We start from the raw sequence: 22,103 nt of genomic DNA on the forward strand, positions 1-22,103 counted from the left end.
AAACATATAGAAGCACTGCATTTCAAGAAAGTGCTAGTTTCCAGTTGGGTCTGCATCTTTCCAGTTTCAATATTCATAAAAATCACAGAATCATAGAATATTAGTGTTGGAAGAGACCTCAGGAAGTCATCTAGTCCAAGCCCCTGCTCAAAGTAGGACCATTCCCCAACTAAATCATCCCAGCCAGGGCTTTGTCAAGCCTGACCTTAAAAACCTCTAAGGATGGAGATTCCACCACCTCCCTAGGTAACCCATTCCAGTGCTTCACCACCCTCCTAGTGAAAAAGTTTTTCCTAATATCCAACCTAAACCTCCCCCACTGCAACTTGAGACCATTACTCCTTGTTCTGTCATCTTGTACCATTGAGAACAGTCTAGATCCATCCTCTTTGGAACCTCCTTTCAGGTAGTTGAAAGCAGCTATCAAATCCCCTCTCATTCTTCTCTTCTGCAGACTAAACAATCCCAGTCCCCTCAGCCTCTCCTCATAAGTCATGTGCTCCAGTCCCCTAATCATTTTTGTTGCCCTCCGCTGGACTCTTTCCAATTTGTCCACATCCTTCTTGTAGTGTGGGGCCCAAAACTGGACACAGTCCTCCAGATAAGGCCACATAAATGCCGAACAGAGGGGAAGGATCACGTCCCTCGATCTGCTGGCAATGCTCCTACTTATGCAGCCCAAAATGCCGATGGCCTTCTTGGCAACAAGTGCACACTACTGACTTATATCCAACTTCTTGTCCACTGTAACCCCTAGGTCCTTTTCTGCAGAACTGCTGCCTAGCCACTCGGTCCCTAGTCTGTAGTAGTGTATGGAATTCTTCCATCCTAAGTGCAGGACTCTGCTCTTTTCCTTGTTCAACCTCATCAGATTTCTTTTGGCCCAATCCTCTAATTTGTCTAGGTCCCTCTGTATCCTATCCCTACCCTCCAGCCTATCTACCACTCCTCCCAGTTTCGTGTCATCTGCAAACTCGCTGAGGGTGCAATCCACACCATTCACCAGATCTTTAATGAAGATATTGAACAAAACCGGCCCCAGGACTGACCCTTTGGGCACTCTGCTTGATACTGTAATAACTGTAGCAGTAATAACTGGAATATATATATAACGCTTTGCATCTCAGTGTTTTGCAAAGATGAGTAAGCATATTTATTCCCATTTGACAATGGGGAATACTGAAGGACTGATTGACTTGGTAAAGATCATACAGTAAGCCACTGGCAGAACTAGGAATAGACACCAGGGCTCTTGATTCCCAGTCCTGTACCGTACCCATAGGGCCTTCCTTATGGGAGGTAGGAATCACCAGTTCATCGCTTCAATACTGGACTCCTTCTGTAAGACAAGGACTTTTCCTTGTAGTTTGTATTGCACTTTAAGAAGTGTAGTTGTTGTGTATGGGGCCCAAACCAAAACTCTGGGGCTGAACTTCCCACACTTTGCAGGTGTTTGAAATAAGAGCCCAGATCAGAATTCTGTAAATGGCTTCTATCTCTATAATGGCCTAAACCCAAACCCTGAACTTTGGATTGTTTGAAACCTGGATTTGAATTATGAGGCTTCAGTCCATCTCTGTTCAAAACCTTTGTTTCATATTTAGAAAAACTTCCAAAAGACTTTGAATAGTCTAGAACTGCCAGAATGGACCCAATTATTGCCACTATCTTGGATTCTCTAACAAAGAAAGAATCCAAGCAGATATTAAAAGCCAAACATACTTTGCATGGTAGCAAGAACAAAGGACAAATGTTTGGTCTAATAATATTGCAACTACCTAAATATGAGCATATTATTTATCTGTGCATTTATGCATGAGCAGAAGACATTTATGGGAATACAAAGTCCTACTGCATTAATGACAGTGCTTTGTGGCAAAATACATTAGTTCTGACAAAAGTAAAATGGATCCTGAAACAAGAAAATTGAATCATCTTTATAACAATCATTCATCAGCTTATCATAGTCTCTCTCTCACACAATATCTCTGCTATTAAGACATCAAATACATTGCACTTGTATAGGATAGCACTTTTCATCCATACATCTCAAAGCACCAAAGGTGGGCATGTATCTTATCCCCATGTCTCGAAGTATCTGTTCCCCATTCATTTTAACAGGGGATGTGAGTCTAAATCTCCTAGCCTGTTTTGACATAAGGGATCCATATTTTATGTTCGACCATGCACAACTCACCGTACGTGTTGTATAAAAATGGTCTGGAACGATTATTTAATAGTCTCACCAGGGTGGGCTTCAGGCACAGGCAAAGTAGGCAAGTTTCCTACGTTGTAGCAGTAAAGGGCTCTGGAAAACCCCTACTGATTACTCCCAAACAGGCCAGTCCCAAACCACACTTCCCCCAGTGGGAGATGTCTGCCCACCTAGCCTGTCCTGGCTCCTGTTCAGCTGAGTGCAGCAGATGCCAATGCTTCTCACATGTAGAGGACAGTCTCTTCAGCACTGGCTACTGCAGTAGCTCCTTGGAAAGTGAGAGTGCAAAGGGTTCTGAGCAGTGCTTGAACCACCACCTGAGCAACCACCCACCAGCAGGACAAAAGGATAGCTAGGGGATACACTGGGTTTCCCGGTAAAGCAGGAGGAGGAGAATGCCAAATCCTGTCCTTGAGCTCCTGAGGCCAGCCTTGAACAAACCAACATGTGCAACATCCCATTTATTCTAAAATGTACTTTAATAAAAAGAGAGATAGACACTAACAGCCCGATCCAAAGACCATGGAAACTTTAGGGAATCTTGTCAATGGGCTTCAGTGACTTTTGAGCCAGGCACTATCCTGTGTTACTATTAAAAACTTTAAGAGCAGATTAAAGAAATGTATTGCTCCCAAGGAAAACAAAACCATACTTAAAGCCATCTTTCACGAGACATCATCAAGATGAGATGTAAGTCAGCATTGTATGAATGTTAAGTAACCACTCCACACATACGGCTAGGTATAGCTGACTATGCACATGAAACAAAGCAGAGCCCAGTTTTGTAGCATTAGTCAAAGGCTAGTGAAAAAGCCAGAAGAGCACCACAAAGCCAAAAAAGGCCTCAAACCATCACGGCAACACTCAAAAGGCAGCAAACTATTAGGAGGCAGCATGACACTCAGTGGCTAGGAAAAGCTCCAGGGAGAAAATAAATGGACAAGGCAGCATTTGTGCAGAAAAAGGTATCTTGTCCTTTACTATTACCTTCAGATTTAGGACTAGGAGTAGACGCAGGAAACTGGTATGTAGGACAGTAAGGATTGTCTTCTGCAGCAGAGAAAAGCAGTATGTATTGAGACTATCCACAGTGAAGTGGAGGCACCATATCATTTCCCCAACCTTCTATCACTGTAAACTTTTATTGCCTATTTTGATAATAGTAGACTGAAATGGTATCATACTTTCAAACAGATAAATGGGTTAGGAAGGATTTAGTCATTTTATACATCACAGACTAAGGCACACTAGGTGTACTCGAATTTCCACCATGAGTAATAAATGGATAATGATAATCTAGTACCTGAATCTAGTTACTATAATGGAGCTACGGTACAGTTAACTCAAACACAAGACAACAGATACTCTGGCTGAACTTATGGTACCTTCGGGTGTTTGCTGGATTTCAGGAAGTTCAGGGAATTTGTAGGTAGGGCAATAAGGGTTTTCTTCAGGAGTTTCTAAGTGGAAGGAGCAAGTTTTGGAAAAAGAACAGAAAGGAAAGATTTAAAGGAGAAGTCCAGGTGAGGCAAGAATCCACAGAAGTTGTGGAACAATCCTTCTCATGCCGAGTCTATAATGTAACAAAGCCATGGGCACATCAGTGGTTATCACTGCGGTGCACATCTGGGCTGCTTGGAAGACAGCAGGAGACAGCAGGGATTGAACTCATCCTCCGCTCCTGAAGCATGTGCCTCTATCATCTGAGGTGAAGGAGAATCTGTGTCAGCAGCACAAGGGTTACGACTCACAGCTTGAGCAGTTCTCATTCCGTCCAGTTCAGTGGTTATATAAACTCACTCGTCAGCTCATCAAAATAGCATCTGCAGCAGCAAATGCAAACCAACTTGCATTATTTTATATCCACTGTGTTTCATTTAGTAAGCACAGCTCAGAATTGTGTTGTCATGTACATCAGGCCTTATGCGTGGCTGGATTGCTAATACCATCTCATTCATTTCTTACACTAATGAGAGACGTGGAACATACAATGTACCAAAAAGTAATGCATTAATGGAGGATATATTGTAACCAATATATAAGTGCTCGCCACAGTTTTGGCTTTTAAAGATATCAACAGTATTAAACAGCAGAAGTCTGATCCAGATCCCACTGAAGTTAATGGGAGTCTTTCCATTCACGTAATAGGTTTTGGATCAGGCCCTAAGTTATTAAGCAATGTAACATTACCAATTCCTTTCTCTTGCAGACTGTCCATATTTTCACAGGGCAGCCTCTCCTTGTTTAAAAGCCAACTCGGTGTCATTGTACTTGCTAAGACTGAAGTTTAGGGACCTGTTTCCCAGCACCGGTTGATGGCATTGCTAAATAAGGACAGGAAGGCATTTGTGATGTTTTCTAACTGTAGCAAGGGGAACAGAGCAACCTGAATCCTGGCTCTGACAGGAACATTTTAAAACATGTATTTCTCTCTCCAAATATGATTATTTGGAAATTCTGGACTAATCACCCTGGGACGTTTCCTTGACAAGTGGAAAAAGAGTTGAAAAATGTGCTCCTTGGGGCCAAAATCTAAGCAGCATCAAATGAACAGGTGGTAAAAGACCCCTTATCCCTTCTCACGCAAGCAATCCCCACCATTGTGTTATACTGGGAGATTTCCTGAAATATACTAGTGTAGACACAGCCTTTGTCTACCCACCACCCAGCTAATGATTGAGGATCACAAACAATTCTCTTCTTTATTATTGTTTTTATAAAAGGTATTTCAGTTCACCTTTAAGAGCAATTCACACCTCCCCTTGGAATTGACTGGGTTCTCTCCTTTGATAGTATCGTCTTTAAATTTGTTAGCTGATTTCTGTGTTCCAGAGCAAACATGGATTACAAATGCAAAATGCTTTATTTAATATACAGTTCAATATTCCATCTATGTGAAGCAAACTGTTATCCGGTTAGTCTCTTTAAAAAAATAAAATTATCCATGTTACAGTACCTTTAGTTAGCCTGTGGATCTGTTTGAACATTGTCTTGTACCAGTCCTTTGATCTGTCTGTGTTCTGGTTTAAAAATATATAGTTGTAAGTAAAAAACATTGGCCTGACTTCCACCAAATTTTCAATTTGTTAGGGTTACTTTAACAATCAAAAGCTATGTGCACCCTTTATCATATTTTATTTATTATTACTGAATAGTTATAAGCAAGATTGAACTACATAATTCAGACAGCTTGTGGAATTGGGTGCGTTTCAAATGCCAGGACTAAGTCCCTACTAACAGCATAAACGTTTTCAGGATTTTTTTTTTTTAAATTCAGTGAAAATAATTTGAGGAAAATTTAGGGTAGATCCTACAAAGGAATTTAGTCCTTCCATATCCCACTGCAGTGTTCTGAACCCAAACTCAGCAACACAGCACTATTCCATTAGATAGGGGAAGTGAAACTGGCCAGCCTAACTCAGATGTCAACATGAAGCAAAATAAGAGAGGAAACTAAATCCACACAACTAGCAAAAAGTGCAATGAGATTTTGAAAATTCTTTCACCCATAATAATTGAAGGGGTCATCAGGAACACAAGGAAGACTTTTGAAATAAATCTATTGGGGTGATATTTTACCTTCAGTTACACCCATGCAATTCCATTGGCTTTAATTATATGGGTCTAATTGAAGGCAGAATCTGGCTCTTGATTTTTATTTTGAGCATGTGCCTGTAAGCCTGAGTGCTGTTCTCTTACCCTCAGTGGAATGCCTACATCATCCACGGAGACATCAGCCATATACTGGGGACTCCTGACAGCTCTTCTCTTCTCATCCATTGCTGGCTTCTCACTTTGAGCACTATCCTGAGCTGGCTTTTCCTGTGCAGACACAGCGCCTACTTTATCAGCAACTGGTCTGTCTGGCAGGGAATCTGGAAATGAAAGAGGGGTGGTCATTATCCTAATGCTCACCATTTCAGCACACCAACATATGTCACTCTAAGGCAAAAATCCTGGCAAAGCATCGATGAGGCAGACTGTGGCACCGGGGAGAAGTGTCTGGTTTGCTGTAAATGTGCATAGAAAATGTTTGGCACAACCAAGAGGGGGCAGAAACATCACAGACTCCTCCAATCATACGTGTAAAAAGCTCCCTTCATGTCTGATACAATTAGCCCCACTACAAGCTCAATCTTCACTGACACTCTGCAGTGGTACACTCCCTTTGGAGCCCTTTCCTCCTGGTTATTGCTCTCCACTGTATCCTTCTGCCGAATGCCAGTTCCCAACATTTTGGGCAACTGTACCTATTTACCAGACTAGGACCCTTCCACATAGCACCTGGCACTTCCCATTCAACTGTGCAACCTCCTGCCTGATTGGGGTTTGGAGCAGAGCAAACTCCATTGTGGATAGAATATCACACAACAGAGCCAACACAGAGAACCATCATTAAAGGCAGGGACAAGACCAAATTATGTCTCCATTGGCTTCAGTGGACCCAGGAAGAATCAGCCTCAAAAGCCTGAAGCACAAGTACCACCCCAGCGGGTGGGGAACACTTCCGCTATAACTATGCCCAGGACCATTTGAACTCAGGTCTCATGCTCGCTTAGTGCATTTTACCTGAAAATGGAGTTCTGAGACAGCATTTTTCTCTGCAGCATCAGCACTAGAGAAAAGGAAAGCAAACTGCACAATACAGCTGTGGGAAACATGTCTTTAGAAAAAGATGGAGGTCCCTGGGATCATTTAGATTCATAATCAGGACCCAACACACAGGAACCTGATAAGAAAATCAAGCAGCTATTTAAACCCAGCAAGAAAAAATTAAGGTGTCTACTTCCCATTAAAAAAATGGGAATGGGTGTCCAAATCCCTTAGGCAGATTTGACATTCTCAGCCTAAGTTCTTAAGGGTGTGTTTGCAAAGGGGGGCTGGTGTGAAAAGAGGAGGCGTTCCCACTGATGCATCATTCCCAGGGACAAAGCATCAATCTGGTGGGAGAAGAGAATGTTTATCTATGGCTTGATTCCAAGTATCAAATGGTTATTTGCCTTGTTGCTGGTCAGTGCATGATATACCCCCGGCCCCCAATCCACCGAGGATCTAAGTCTGTTTGAGCCCTCAACTATAGGGCCTTGCTCTTTGACTTAAGCTATGGAGCCAAGCTGGTGGCCAGTATATATGCATTAGACAGATTCTTTTTTTAATATATCTAGGTCAGAATTTGGCTTTGAGAATTTGAACTGGGACAGATTCAAATTCAAATGTCTTCTGAATTTCTAATGAGTATGTGGTGAAAGAATGCAGGGATTCTCTTCTGAGTACACAGCAGTCACAGCAGGGCTGCTCCTAAGCATTCTGGATATCTCTTGCCAAACACACCTACTATACTGCTGAATGGTCCAAGTATCCTGGACTATCTGTTCCCAAAAGACCAGCAGCAAAAGGATTAATTGCCATGAGCAATGCAGGCTGAGTGAAGAATGCACTCCTCCCATGGAACAGATGCAGCAGACCAGACTGTTCAGCCTCCACTTCCACAGCTGTTCACCGCTTCTCTGCGTGCGCTGTCCCCAACCCCCACTCAGGTGGCCAGAGACCGCAAACTCACTGTGTCTTTCATGGGGACTTCAGTAGAAATCAATTCTGCAGAGAAGTGCCACATCTGGGGTTTTTTTAGTTAAATAAATAGGGGGCTTAGTGTCTGGGTAGCTAGCAGTTCCGAATGCTATCTCGCCTGTAACTGCTCTGCTGTCAAATAATGCTTGGCGTAGAGTCCAGTTCAGCTCTTAGAGCAGCTTCTCTCATCTGGTTTTCAGATGACCTGAAAATTTGCACCAAAGTGTTGAAATGGGATTTGGGGCAGTAAATGCTCACTGGACATTAAAATCCTATTCTCCAAACCCACCTTCCATCCTCCTCCTGCACCTGTGTTTACAGCATGGAGTACTTCCAAAGCCAACATTAACTACATCTTTCCAGCACAATGTGATGAGGGGTATCAACCCACTCTACCGATGGGGAAAACTGGAGCAGGATGGTCTCTACTTTTGGGTGCCTCAGTTTCTGGGTTCCCTCTGAGACTCCCTGGACTTGATTTCAGAGGTGCTGACAGCCCACAACTCCCAACAGAACTGGTGGGTGTCTCAGTCAGGCCACCTACAAAATGGAGGTACTTGTAATTAGGGGCCGCTTTAGAAAACATAGGTTTCAGACATTTGCCCACGGCTATGCACAAGGCCTGGATTAGAACAGAGGCGATCCTGGCTCTCAGCCACAAGCTCAGTCCTTCAGGGTATTGTAATTAAACAGTGTGCGTGTGTCTGTGTCCCAGAGCCCAGACTCCAGCTCAAGCCAGGACATTTACACTGCAGTTGTATAGCCCTGCAGCCTGAGCTCTGCAAGCCCAAGTCAGTTGACATGGGATAGCCGTGGGGTTTAATTGCAGTGCAGATATACCTTGAGACCACATTACTTCCATGTAGAATACCTAGCTCCTTTCCTACTGGCACATGTATGTGTTAGCTCCTGCCACCAGGCACCACATCAATTTGGCAAGGAACCAATGGACTGTTGGCTGCTCTGGTACTACAATGTGCCATGTGGCGCTGCAGAATGGCATGCCTTAAGCCCCACTAGAGGCAGGATTTCTCCAAATGGATGGCAGTGGTGAGAAATATGTGTGATTTCACAGTCTGCTCTATCAACGCTTTGCCAAGTCCTATCCTTGGTGTTAAAGAACTGCATGCATCTGAGAGAGGAAGAACAGTTGTTCACATGCACTTCACCATATTGCCCAAAGCTGTTCAATTTGCAGAGCTCTGACAAGGATGGTTAGCAGAGGAAAGGCTCATGCATTGTTCTGACCGTACCCACAGCAAACACAATTCTGAACTGCAAAATTCCCTCTATTAGGATTGTTTGTTTTTTTTAAATCATCATCAAACTTACTTTTGGGGGGTTCTTTTGCTCATGAAAAAAGTTTTATAAATGGCAAGAATGTGGCAAGGCTAAAATAAAACTATTCAATATTTCTACCTTATTTTCTACCCCCAAGAACGCACATACTCTCTGTTTTGGTCCTACTGTGCTCCTAATGTAGAGGTCCCCTTCTTCTATATTCACCTCTACATTTCTGTATGGAGTGTTTGACCAGACCCCATGGCAGAGCTACCTACTGTGCTTCTAGGAACAGAGTATGGAAAGCTCTGGTGAAATCAGATGACTTCCATGACTCTGAAGACCAGAGGGAAGGAAGGTTTATGGATGTGAAATTATCTGAACTCAGGAAGAAATCTCAGCTTCTCACTCCCACCCAATCTCAATCCCTTGCTTCTTTGAGGTGAGCATGTAAAACAACTGTGATTGTCACTTTCAGTGCCCCTGCTGGAGATGAAAGACATGCTTCTGTGCTAGAAAGGAAATACTCCTTCCTACAGTGTCATCAGTCTGTGGAAGTCACTCCAGGGAAGTTCAGTGGGCCAGAGATTTGGACGGAACTTTTTTTTTTTTTTTTTAAAGGATTGGTTTATCATGTGACCATTATTATTTTGTAATTGTGAAAGTTAAGGCTATGTTACCATAATCAAATTGCACTCTTCAGGATGTAAACCAATCACCGCCTGGGCTCAGGAGGGACTCGCTCTCCAGTTCCCTATAAGTAGTCCTGGAAACCACAACACAGGTGGATGGAGCATGCCATCCAAGTGGTCCTAGGCTATGGTGCTGCTACCCTGGAAATATCTTAGGCAGCCAAAGGCAGACATACTGGACTAAATGGACCAACAGTCTGAGCTCTGATTGCTATTCCTACAAGCCACGCAAATTATTATTGGTGACAGTTTGGAGAGAGCTAAGGAATGACTTTGTGCTGGCCTGCAGGAGCACTCTCCTACCCAAAGCTTGAGATTTATGGGGTGCAAGGCAAGGGTTAGAGTTCACCAGGATGGCACAGGCTCCAGGAGAGCTGTGGGAGACATTCCAGCCAGCTAAACTGACTTAAAAGATTTCGTTTGAATTCTTTGTCTCGGCGTGCATTTAGCACTGGTGAAAAGTGCAGGTCTGACAGTCCTGGTGACAGAAGGCTTTCGAATTTGGGGTAGCACAGGTAGCAGTAGCAGGACCGGCTCCTCACTCTATGCCATCAGAGGTGCCTTGTCAAATAAATTTGTTAGTCTCTAAGGTGCCGCAAGGACTCCTTGTCCAAGGGTTGTTGCTTAAGGGGAGAGGGCAATTCAGTCTTCATGCCTGTTCAGCCTTTGGCCACTCAGCTGAGCTTGTCACCAAGGAGACCCAACGAGTGCCAGTTTCAGTGGTGTCTCTGGCAACAAGGGAACTTGTCCTCTAGAAAGTGGACTGAAGCCATCATTGCCCTTCACCATGGGCCCCCTACTGAATGTTCCTGGACTCAAAGCAATGGCCTAGGAAGAAAACAGTTCTCGGGCCACATCCCACCCTGACTTATACATCATGCAACTCAGTGACATCGCAGAGGGTGTAAGTCAGGGCATAATTTTGCTCTGAGGCCTGTAGAGAGCACCGATCGCATACTATCAGGTACAACACTCGGTATCTTCTGAGCCATCCATTCTGGGGAGCAGTGACAGGTGGGCATTCAGCATCAGAGTTTTGTTGGTGTGACCCAGAGGATGCAAGCTAAGGTCAGGGAGGTCAGCCAGCCACCTTTATGTGATTGTTTTGATAGACGGAGAGCAGGTGTGGAGCCAGCAATGCCAGGGCACTCTCCAGTGATCCAGATTGGGGATTGTTTAGGCTGGAACAAACGCTGCCTAGAAATACTCCACACTGAGCCAGGTGGGAGGATTTCAACATATTTCCCGCTTAACAGACAAAAGAGTTCCTGACCACAACGGGAAACACTTTGGGAAAGAAAAAACTAAGAGGAAACATCTGACTGGACTTTAAAACCCCAGGTGGCAAAGAGGCAGCACAGATGCCGACTCGACTGGGAAGGGAGAAGAGAAAATGTTACACTGGCTGATGTCGCCGAACAGGGCAATGGTGCAGAGGAGACAGGCACCGTGCTTCAGGGCACAAAATATAGGCCATGCGAGCGATGGGGCTGACTTTGCAGGTGTGGAGTGCCAGCTGATTGCAGGGGGAGTCATCAGACTAGACTCCGTACAAAGCACAGAGTCCAGGCTCCCTTACATCCACATTAGGGTGTCTGGGTACTGACTGCTTGCTCTCGCTCTCTCCTTTCCTCTTTCCCATCCTCTTCCTCATCTCCTCAGGTAGTGATACTGTTTAACAATAGCAGTTCATTCATATACCTTGCAGCTGCTGGAGAGCAGTGAGGCACTATTCTGAATGCTTCTGTTGCCTACCATATGAGGCTCTATGGCAGGGGATGAGAATGATGAGGGGCTTGTCTGGACTATGGGATGTGAACTGTACAGCACTCTAACGTGTTGTGCTCTCACCACTCCATGTAGACCCTGCTGGCAAAAACAAATTGTGAACTAGTTTATATAGTTGTGGTCCTGTTTCAAAAAGGACAACAATAAAGTGCACCTGGTACCCTTTAGTTCCTGCCAGCAGGGTCTGCGTGGGACAGTAAGAGCACAACACAAAGTACTCCACAACTCACGCCCATGGAGACCAGACTGCAGCACCATGTAGACAAGTCCTAGATTTCCCTTCAAGGAGGAACTTCCTAGCCTTGCTGGGAAAGCAGACAAGGGGACAGTGTGGATGTGTTAAGTAAGTATGTGTGAGTGTGTACGTGCACATGATTTTATCATGAGTTTTATGATATTTGGCATTCTCATTAAAGCCCCAGCTCCTGGAGTCAGGTTATTACATGAGAATGTCAGCTTGCTTTTTCAAGTTAGTTTCTAGCCCTCATGGTTGCAGAGAGAAGCTTGAAAACATGTCCCAGGTGTATCCCATAGGCTCACAAACCAGAAGAGAACTAAAGAACTCCAATTTTTTTTTTTAATCTCATGCTTTTTGGACAGCCGGGGTTGGCCACATTGATGTATGCCTGTCTGCAACTATGCATGTTTCCAACACTTTCAGAAAAAACTAATACAAAAAGCTCAGCTGTGGTGGCTGAGCTGCAACACTCATTTATTTTTAGGGATTCAGCTCGCTTCCTTGCAGTTACCGAGAAGTGTGTTTGCTAAAGGCACTCTGCAAGCTAGCAAAGCAGCCACTTGACTCCAGCAGAGGCAGCAGCTGTGGGGTGAGGACCTTTTGCTTCATACCTGCCAGGCTACTAAGCCGCTTTTGCTGTTCTGTGGTAGAGAAGGAAAACGAAAAAAACAAAACAAGAGGGTGAGACAGACAGCAAGCGTCCTGTTGCTGTGTTTCTGACAGGCAAGAAATGTGCCATCCGCACAATGGCAGAAACTGCTGGAGTGGATCAAGTTTTCAACACCCTGCCGAAGTGGCAAACCCGCCGCCCTCCAAAGAGCAGCACTGGTGACTATTCAGCATCACAATACAAAGTGACCCGTACATTTGCATCAACAAAGTATAGTTATGTCAGACAGAAGGAAAACAGCTTAACAGAAGACAGTTTAAAAACAATTGTGAAGACTTACTGTCAAATAAACCAACAAATAATACTCAAGTTAGCAGCATGTTAATAATATTACTATGAAGTAATAACACAGCCATTTTTCTGCATATGTAGGGCCTTTGTGGCAAGGAATGCCAAATGCTTTGTAATCATTAAGACCCGCAATATCCTTATGAGTTGTGGACTGAATGATTATTCTTAATTTACGTACGGATAAACTGAGGTACAGGCTGGTAAAGGCCAAGAATTTCACAAGGACCACTCTTTTTAGGAGCCTCCATTCCTAGGTTCTCAGCCTGAGACACTCGAGATATCTCATGTTGGCCACCCAACAACTAAGACATTCAAAGTCAGTGGAGGCTGTCAAACAAAGTCCCATAACGAGTCTGGGACAGAACAGGCAATAGAAACCAAAGAGTCCTGGCTCCCAATCCCCTGCTCTAATGACAAGAGAACACTTTCTCCCTAACAAGGAGCACACTTTATATGAAGTATACAGGACATTTCAAATTGTATCATCTTACTAACAATATCAAACACTGATAATTTTGAAAGTTGATGTGGCGAATACAAGAATTTCAGAAGTTCAGAAAAATATTTCTCACGTATTTCTGATTATGAAATTGCTTTAGAACTTGGAGACGAATGGCACTCTCCAATGCAATGTCAATATCTTAGTCATGGCAATATGAGAAGGGCATGGTATAACCATTACCTATTAGCAATAAGCCACTTCCTGCAATGCCTGTCAGGGAAATGATTGCTTTGGGAGGATGGTTCACCCCCCAAGCAAATCTGCAGGATACAGTAATCCGCTGGACACACCGCTTGCTCAGATAATCAGACTTCTCCAGGCATGACATGCAAGGTGGGGCTACTCACCATAGAAGAATTCCTTGTTTCGCTCACTCAAATTCAGCTCCCTCCGCAGGGATCACTGGTGTCCTCTGGCAATCATGAGAAAACTCTGCAAGCCCTGCCTCCTAGCTCAACACATTCCCACCCACCCCAATGGAAAGCTGCCCAGGTGTGTCGTTGTGAATGTCAGCAATATCCAGAAATAACCCGGAAACACAAATGGAAAAGAGAAGTGCTTAAGACAACAATGTGGCTGCCCTCAAGAAGGGAATGGGAACCCATCTGCTGCAAAGTTCCCTCTTCTGAATTGGGCATCAAGAGCAGAAGGGTAGATTCATCCATGTGTTATAATCAAGGAGGTAGAGTTGGGTAACGGGGATCTTAGAGCCAGCCATCGACTAGGGAGGTCCTCTACTGAGGAGATGACCTTTCCTTTTGTAGGAGTGTGGAGCTGTCCCTTCCTGTCAGTCTCAGAGGGAGGCCACATCTCCTTGCTGTCACGCCCTTAGAACGGCAATCAAAGGGGGAAATTAGCAGTTTGTGAAGCTTGGATCCTCTAAGCAGGGCCGAGCAGCAATCAGTCTCTGGGATTCAAGCCCTCCAGCAGGTTGGAACACCAAACAGAGAAGGGGGGCTCTGGCCCTCAGGCAGGGCAGAGCACTACAGAGTCTAGGAGCCTAGGCCCTTAGGCAGGGCAGGGCACCAAACAGAGTAGAGGGCTCTGATCTGTGGTCAAGGCAGAGCAGCAAAGGAGTCTATGAGCCCAGGTGATCAGGCAGGGCGGGGCACCAAATAGTCAGGTATCCTGGCTCTGGTGGATGGCCAACAAACATGGGCCCCTTGGCCTTGAGTGGGGAGGCTGCCACCTCAGGAGTGGGGTGGCAGGGGGTAGGAAGACACAAAACATGCGGGCCTAGAATCTGGCTAAGACACAATCAGACTGTACTTTAGTTTTCCTGGGCTACTTCCTATGTCCCCGTTGTTTGGTACCTCCGTTCTGTGTCTGTCCTCTGTCTCCCTGGGGTAGGTGGCCAGCTCCTTGGTGTCTCGATCAGCTGGCGGCTATGACAAGTCCGCAGTACAATCAGGATCCTCTTTGGGTTACAGTAGCACACGTGATGCATCTATCTTCTAAATGAGCTGCCAGGCCTGCCTTTTCTACTTCCTGTTCCTGTTCTGCCCCTTGGTTTTCAGCAGGCTGGGCCTGGCCTTCCTGACTCTTCCCACCAGGGGGCGGGTTGCAGTCCCTCCCTGTCAGTCTCAGAGGGAGGCCATGCCTCCTTGTTACACCTTTGATAATCAGGAAGATCTTCTGGCATAACACCCCATAGATGGTTTAAGGAGGCTGTGTTTGAGAAATGTTTCCATCTCTGGGGGGTGGGGAGAAACGAGGAATGTACATGGGGTGAATGGACTTTAACTGGAGAAAAGGGAGCTCTTAGGTGAAGAGGAGGTTTCCTCCCTACTAGCTCTCCTCACTATTAAGCAGAGAGGAGGCCTGGGTATTGAGCTGAGGTAGAGAACTCAGGAAGAAGAAGAGGAATGTGTTGTTTAGCTCTCTGCACTACTGGAGATAGACCAGAGACCCAGACACATACTAAATCATTGGTGCTTCCATGCTTGGTCACGGTGTGGGACCCTCAGCAAAGTCTGAGGAGCTTGCAGGCTGCCCAGAGAACAGCTGAGTAGATGATGGTGGCTTCAGGGAAGAACGGAAGAGGCATTTCCTTGTGTGACAAAGACACCTGAATTGTCCTGAGTGAGAAAAGGCTCAGTACAGATTTAAAATCAACCAAAGGATTTGGCTCTTCTCTGTCAAGGGGAGAACTGTGTGTGACACAACAAGCTTGAGCACATCAAGACGGAGCAGCTGAAAGGCCTTTAATCAAGCTGCACCTACACTATCCAAAGCTATCCAAAGCTCGCATGGAGCCAGGCTGCTCTCAGAGCACTGGCAGAAGGAAAGAGGGCCTGCATTTTCCTCTGCCCAGAGGAAACACCAATGTGCCATGCACAGTATTTAACTCCATCCAAGAGCTGAGCTGGGCTTCATAGCCTTCCAGTCTGTACAGCCAAGGTAATCATGTCACATCCCACAGAGGCTAAGTTAAGGCCAATGCTTTCCATAAAGGGAGAAGGCTCCTGTTAATGGCTACTAACAGGGGCTCCAGCTGGAGCAGGGAGTATCACTCCAATAGCTAGTGATGGGTTTATTTAATTGTGCTATATTACCTAGCAGATAAACTTTGATCAGTAGCTCTGGGGTCAAAGACTGAAGTCAGCTTTAGAAAAGAATCGAATACAGCATTTCAGGACTGCGGAGGAACACATCTGGGAGCACTTTCCATAAGGATGATAAAAAGCAGGAGAGAAAGGGACCTTGCTTCTAATGGGTGATATTTGATTTCCTTGATAAAAGGAAAATGGTAACATCCTAGGCTGGGGTTTTCAAAGCAGTGTAAGTGAGTTAGGTGCCCAAATCTCACTGGAAATCAATACCTAACTCCCCTAGGCAATACAGATCCTGACTGGGGCTGGGATAACATTACCTACACGGAAAGTGGAGTAGGAGCAACATTTCTCTCATAGGATATGGAACCTACCCTGCAGAGGGAGCTACTGTAAAGGAGGGAAAGGGTTTGAATTGTAATTAGAGATGGGTTTGAGCCAGGGCGGCTGTAGAATGATGTGATTTGGGGTTTCGATTTGTCCCATTACACAGATTGGGATCAATTGCAAAGATCAATACCAAACTTACCCAAAACTCTGGGGTCCAAGGCTTTTGTTTGGGTCTCTCACTAATTATATGTTGTACCACGTCTGTGGCCATGTAGCATGTCTCAGCTATCAGTGTACAGCATGCCTCAGCCACTCACACCTTCACAGTGACTGCAGCAGGGAGAACACTCGGACACTTCTACTTCAAAAGTCCAGGCTCTGTCACCACTTATAGTACAGAGCCTAAGACATCTACTCCAACAGTTCTGATTTCAGCCAGAAGACGGCTGTACACACACATGCTTGCCAGCTCATTACAATGAGTTTCAATAGCTTGCTCCACTTGAATGAACCTGAGCCACAAGTGGAGATACACCTGCATGTCTCCTTACCTCTGTTGTGCTGCAAGAGGACGATAGTAGGGTTGACAATTGTGGTTGAGGGATAGGTGGAGGAAGGCTTGCTGATCGACGTTAAGGAGGATTGGTATTCGGTGCCAGTGCGAGGCGGGGAGACTTCATTTAGCACAGGACACGGGTCCTGGAAATGAGAAGATGCGTGTGAGCATCACTAGCCCGCTGGTGTTTCTGGAAAAAGTTATTTTAAAATGGAATAAGAAAGGTATCGTAGCACATTTTAGTGGAAAGCATAAGCACAGGTTGTTACCCTGACCCTGCAGGCATTCCATTCCCTGTTAACTGCAGTTAGTAGAATAAGGAATAACTATAGTTCTTTTGTACTGGGTTTCTCCCTCCACACCAGAAGAAGTGTCCTTGACTTCAACCATCATGCTATATACAGCATACACTTGGCAGCAGGAATGAGCTAATCTGGTTGTGGGAGAGAGAGACCCACCCACTCACCCACTCTTTCTTTAAAGAGAATTCCTTTCCCAGCAAGTAGTCAGACATGCAAAACTCATGCGATTCTGAGTGAAACCCGATTACTGCAGCTGGCTTTGCAAGGAAGATCAGAAAAATAAGTTTAGCACCATCGCTTAGGAGACATTAGACAGTGTGACGACTGGGCACCCAGAACTATGAGAAAAAAAAACAGGTGGAGAGTAACCAATAGGGCACTAGCATGGAAGATACACAACACAGCTTCAGGGAGCAATGAGGATTGCCTAACGCAAGTTGCTCTATTATTTATTTTAAATCAATCCTAGCATCACAGAGGCACCATCTGTGCTGCTGGAGCAAAGACTGGGTCTGCATGGAGATGTTAAAGGCTAGCTCAGACATGACCCTTTCAGATCAGGTGCACAGAAGCACTCATTGCTGGGGAGGCTAGGGAGATGGGGCTGCTGGCCAAAAACGATACATGTATTTTTATATGCTGATTTTGTCATTAAGGCAGAGCTTTTTCAAAGGTGTCAGAAGGATTTGGACCCTCAATTCCCACAGAAATTAATGGGAAATGGGCATCCAAAAAGCAAGAGTGTGGAGTTCTGGATTTCTGTGCTGCTCTGACTCCATGGTCAGAGTGAAATGCTGCAAGCCATTGGTCTGTGAAACGGAGCTGGCCCACAGGGCTAGTCATTCTTTAAAAAAGGGGACCAGAGAGTCTTGCTCCATTGCTGCCGGCTTTGTTACTGTTCTGCAGGGCCTGATCCTGCATGCACAACTGAGCGCAGCACTTCTGCCTGTGAGCAGTCCCACTGAGCTCAGTGGTTGGAAGTGTCAGCAGGAAGTGTCTGTAGGATCAGGAAGTAACATGCTCCAAAGTGAGGCCTGGTGCCATAGACCATTTCTGGTTAGGGTATGTTATTAGCAGAACCACCAGCTACAATCAGCCTCACTCAATCAGAGAGGCAGCAGGGCTGAACTATTCAGCTCTCTTGACACTCTTACACCATCAAGTGTCTAATTAGGCCTGAGTCATTTTATGAGAACATAAGAAGAGGTGACTGTTCAGCAGCCTCAAAACCAGGAGTTTCCAAAGCTCTCTGAGAGGCAGATCTAGGCCCCCACCTATGGAGGTACCCTCAGCGGCGGAAGCAAGGCAGTCCTGCTGAGCACAGGAGTGGGGAGGCAGATCTGAATGCTCCATATAGAGAGCATGCATCTGCTGCATGCTGGGGAGCCTCCTTGATACAATGCACAGAAGGCAGATGGGGTGTGTGGGAAGGGAAGGCTTGGTGGGCAGAGCCAGAGGACCACAGTGTAGTGAGCTACTTCAATCACAGTGGAGCATCTTCACAGCCAAAAATATACACCAAACCTAAATTTGTCATTTAAAAGAAAATGTTTGGGAAACTGAGGGTGGCGTCCTCAAAATCACACAAAGTTGGTGACACTTTGCTCCCATTAGAGTCAAAGAGGGTCACGGTTTCTGAAGCACCTTTGTGATTTGGAAAGCTAAATCCCATTGACTTTAAATGGGATTAGGTTCCTAAGTCACTTTGGTGCTTTTGAAAGTTCTCCCCAATTGTAAAAATCCAACTGACCATAGAAGCAGAGTTAGGCCAATGCTGAGCACTTCTGAAAATGCCACTCTTGTTTCTTTCCATTTTCACATGCCTCTCTGCTACTTCTTCCAGGCCCAGCCAAAAAATCATCATCAGAGAAGTTATTCTTGCTGGATTTCTCACTCAGGAGTTACTGGAAATCCTGTAATAGGGCTACTGGTGGTAAACTTTCTGTTACAAAGAGGTTCAGATGAACATCCAAACCTTTACAGCTATTCTTGTGGTTACATTTGCCCCCTTGTAAAAAAGGCAGTGGGTTTAAAAAGAGAAAATAAACACAGAAAAACCAGGGTGATGTCCTGTCAAAATGTGAGAATTTTGAAGAACGTAAAGACTTCAGCAGGAGCAAGGATATTTCAAACAAGGGGACACATGGTGCTTAGAAACTTGCAAGGGTCTCAGATTAGCAAGTGAAGTTACAGCTTGTGGGTCATTCTGTTTTGGCATTAACCTCACATTGCCTTCAGTGGGAATACACACATAGAACGTAGCCCTTTATCACCATGCAGGACAGAGTGTGCCATCCTTAACTGCATTGCTTTTGCTGCTTCTGATATTACTGTTGTCGAGAGACCATCAGCTAGCCAAAGCTCAAGCAGCAGGTGTTATTCTTTCAGATGAGAAGTGCAAGTATCATACATAGTACGTTCCCCTAAGATGGTTAAAGCCAAAGGTGCAGATTATCCAGCAGAGATAGAGGTGGGGGAGAGAGACTGTAAAATATTGGGGAAAAACCAAACAATTGCAAAGTTCCCAAGCCAGATAAGGTAGATGACATACATGCACTGTAACAGGACATAAACAAGGTTTCAGGGGTCATGCTGCTGGCAAGGTGCTAGTCAGTGCTCCTCTTTCAAAGCTTAGTATGCCAATGAGAAAGTTATTTTAACCTAGAAACAAATTCAGGAAAGCTGTGAGGAGGGTACTCAACAAGCTTACTGTACGTGAGAGGACTCCAGTGATTTCAGGCTCCAAGACTCTGTGCAAAGCCTCCGGGACGGGAGGCACCAGTGGAGGTGGCGGTGAGAATGATGGCAGTTTCTGGCAAATTGGGGGCAAGATGCCAGGTGAGGAGGGCAGATAGTGATGTTGGGGACCCCTCTGGAGGTGAGGGGGAATGAAATCGTCTAGTGTCGGAAAAGTCAGAGGTGAGCCAGTAGGAACGGTCTCAGGGAACGTGGCACCTTGCCCCAAAGGTACCAAAGGCGGTGGCGGAGTGCTGGAGCTGCCTTCTTGCTCTCTGTCAGTGTTAACCTGGAGGAGTGGGACTACTATAATCTCAGGCTGAGCAGTGGTGGTAGAAATGGCATCCTGTGGGAAATAAGGTGGGGTTACGCAAAGGGGCAATCCATCTTTCGTGGGTGCACATCCCAGCACTGCATGGGTAGTGACAGGCTGGCATGCATCCAAGCCATTGGACATTCCTTCCTCAGAGCGAGCTATGCCTTAGGGATGTTCTGTTTAGCAGCCAAAGGCTCCGTGAACACACTGGATAAGGCATGCCAGTTTTTTCCCCCTGTCCTTTAATTCTCGATCGAACCACAAAGCAGTTCATCTGCATTGCAGCACTTGCTACAGGTACACCTACCTAAACAGGAATATTTCCCATTGCTGACCCCCTCACCAAATGATTTTAGCCTGCAAACACGCACACATCACACAAACATATTCTTCAGTCTTTGGGGGGAAAGTGAGAGGTTATCGAATAGCAAATGACAAGAATCAAACTACACAAGAGTGACCTGCGTGCAGAAATTAAGAAGAGGTGAATACAGAGGGGACACTTACGAATTAGAGAACCGTTCGCACGGCTGAAAGAAAACAAAGTTATGAAGAAAACATGTACCATGCTGCGTCCCTTCACCTTGTACAGATGCTGCTGCTGCTGCTGCTGCGTAAGATAAGGTTCCTTTCTCATCCTGTCCTCACTGCCAGCCGTACTCTGGGGCTCTAGCACTTTGTCCCTCACAGCCTGAGGAGGTGGAGACTGAGTCCTGGAGGAATGGCTTCTACCATAGCTAACTGCGTCTTTACTGAGGACAATGTTAAAGTATGGCCTGGGAGGGACAGGAGGAGGGGGAGGAAGAGATTTTCCAGCATCTGTTACAGAGGAAACAATGTTGGTGGCTGGTGCTTGAGTGACCTCAGTTCCCAAACGGGGGCTCTCTGTTTGGTCATGTGCAATGCTGGTGGAATTTTCAGATGCAGCTGAGCAAGTGCTGTTAGATAAACAAGCCACATATAGACTGCTGACCTTTTTATCTGCTTTAGTCCCATACGTGGAATTCATTCCAGCTTCACTACTAGGATCTGCCCTGGCAGGGTTTTGATGTTTGGATGAAGTGTCTGATAACAAGGAGCTACTTCCCGAAAGTGACTGCCCAGCATGCACCACGTCCTTGGGAATCAAACTGGCTGATTGGGGATGCCCTGTGGAAAAGCATGGCTTCTCACTGGGGACTGTTGCAAAGGGTGCAGGTGATGAGGAGTAACACTGCCTGCTGCAACTTGGTGACACATGCTGTGTATAAGGCTTGGGTGCATTCAGGTACACACAGTCCATTATGGGCACTGGCAGCAGGTTGGTTACTTTCATGTCAGTGCGAGGGTGCCATGCAAAGCTCTCCTCTTTTGGAAGAGGAGGACGGGGAGGGGAAAGGGCCTGTCCAATCAGATTCAAGGAAAGGAGGAGGAATCAGCACCAAATGAAGGGAAAAAGGAAAAAAATTGAAAGAATGAAGTTGGTCATTAGACTTGGGTTAACAGGATTGAATTCAATGAGAACAACATAAGAAGGCCATCCTGGGTCAGACCAAAGGTCCATCTAGCCCAGTATCCTGTCTTTCGACAGTGGCCAATGCCAGGTGCCCCAGAAGGAATGAATAGAACAGGTAATCATCAAGTGAACCATCCCCTGTTGCTCATTCCCAGTTTCTGGCAAACTGAGGCTAGGGACACCAATCCTATCCATCCTGGCTAATAGCCATTGATGGACCTATCCTCCATGAACTTATCTAGTTCTTTTTTGAACCCTGTTATAGTCTTGGCCTTCACACCATCCTCTGGCAAGGAGTTCCACAGGTTGACTGCGCGTTGTGTGAAAAAATACTTCCTTTTGTTTGTTTTAAATCTACTGCCTCTTAATTTCATTTGGTGACCCCTAGTTCTTGTGTTATGAGAAGGACTAAATAACACTTCCTTATTTACTTTCTCTACACCAGTCATGATTTTATATACCTCCATCATATCCCCCCTTAATCGTCTCTTTTCCAAGCTGAAAAGTCCCAGTCTTATTAATCTCTCCTCATATGGCAGCCATTCCATACCCCTAATCATTTTTGTTGCCC

General features: G+C 45.4%; 1 protein-coding gene across 8 annotated transcripts in view; it reads right to left on the bottom strand.

Moving 5' to 3' along the window:
- SORBS1 (sorbin and SH3 domain containing 1) overlaps nt 1-22,103 on the bottom strand; it is a 262,831-nt gene that overhangs the window by 68,909 nt on the left and 171,819 nt on the right. For 3 of the 8 annotated variants that reach the window (XM_074958401.1, XM_074958402.1, XM_074958400.1), the window contains 6 exons: nt 20,621-21,418; nt 19,696-20,067; nt 16,679-16,826; nt 12,394-12,423; nt 5,915-6,090; nt 5,172-5,235 (listed from right to left, as the gene is read on the bottom strand). In XM_074958401.1, coding sequence (XP_074814502.1) covers nt 5,172-5,235; nt 5,915-6,090; nt 12,394-12,423; nt 16,679-16,826; nt 19,696-20,067; nt 20,621-21,418 — 1,588 coding nt within the window. The remainder of the gene's footprint in view (nt 1-5,171; nt 5,236-5,914; nt 6,091-12,393; nt 12,424-16,678; nt 16,827-19,695; nt 20,068-20,620; nt 21,419-22,103) is intronic. The other 5 variants (XM_074958409.1, XM_074958406.1, XM_074958404.1 and 2 more) reach the window with 2 other exon arrangements.

The sequence above is a fragment of the Natator depressus genome, chromosome 7, assembly GCF_965152275.1.
Source record: "Natator depressus isolate rNatDep1 chromosome 7, rNatDep2.hap1, whole genome shotgun sequence".
In the NCBI taxonomy this organism is placed as follows: domain Eukaryota; kingdom Metazoa; phylum Chordata; order Testudines; family Cheloniidae; genus Natator; species Natator depressus.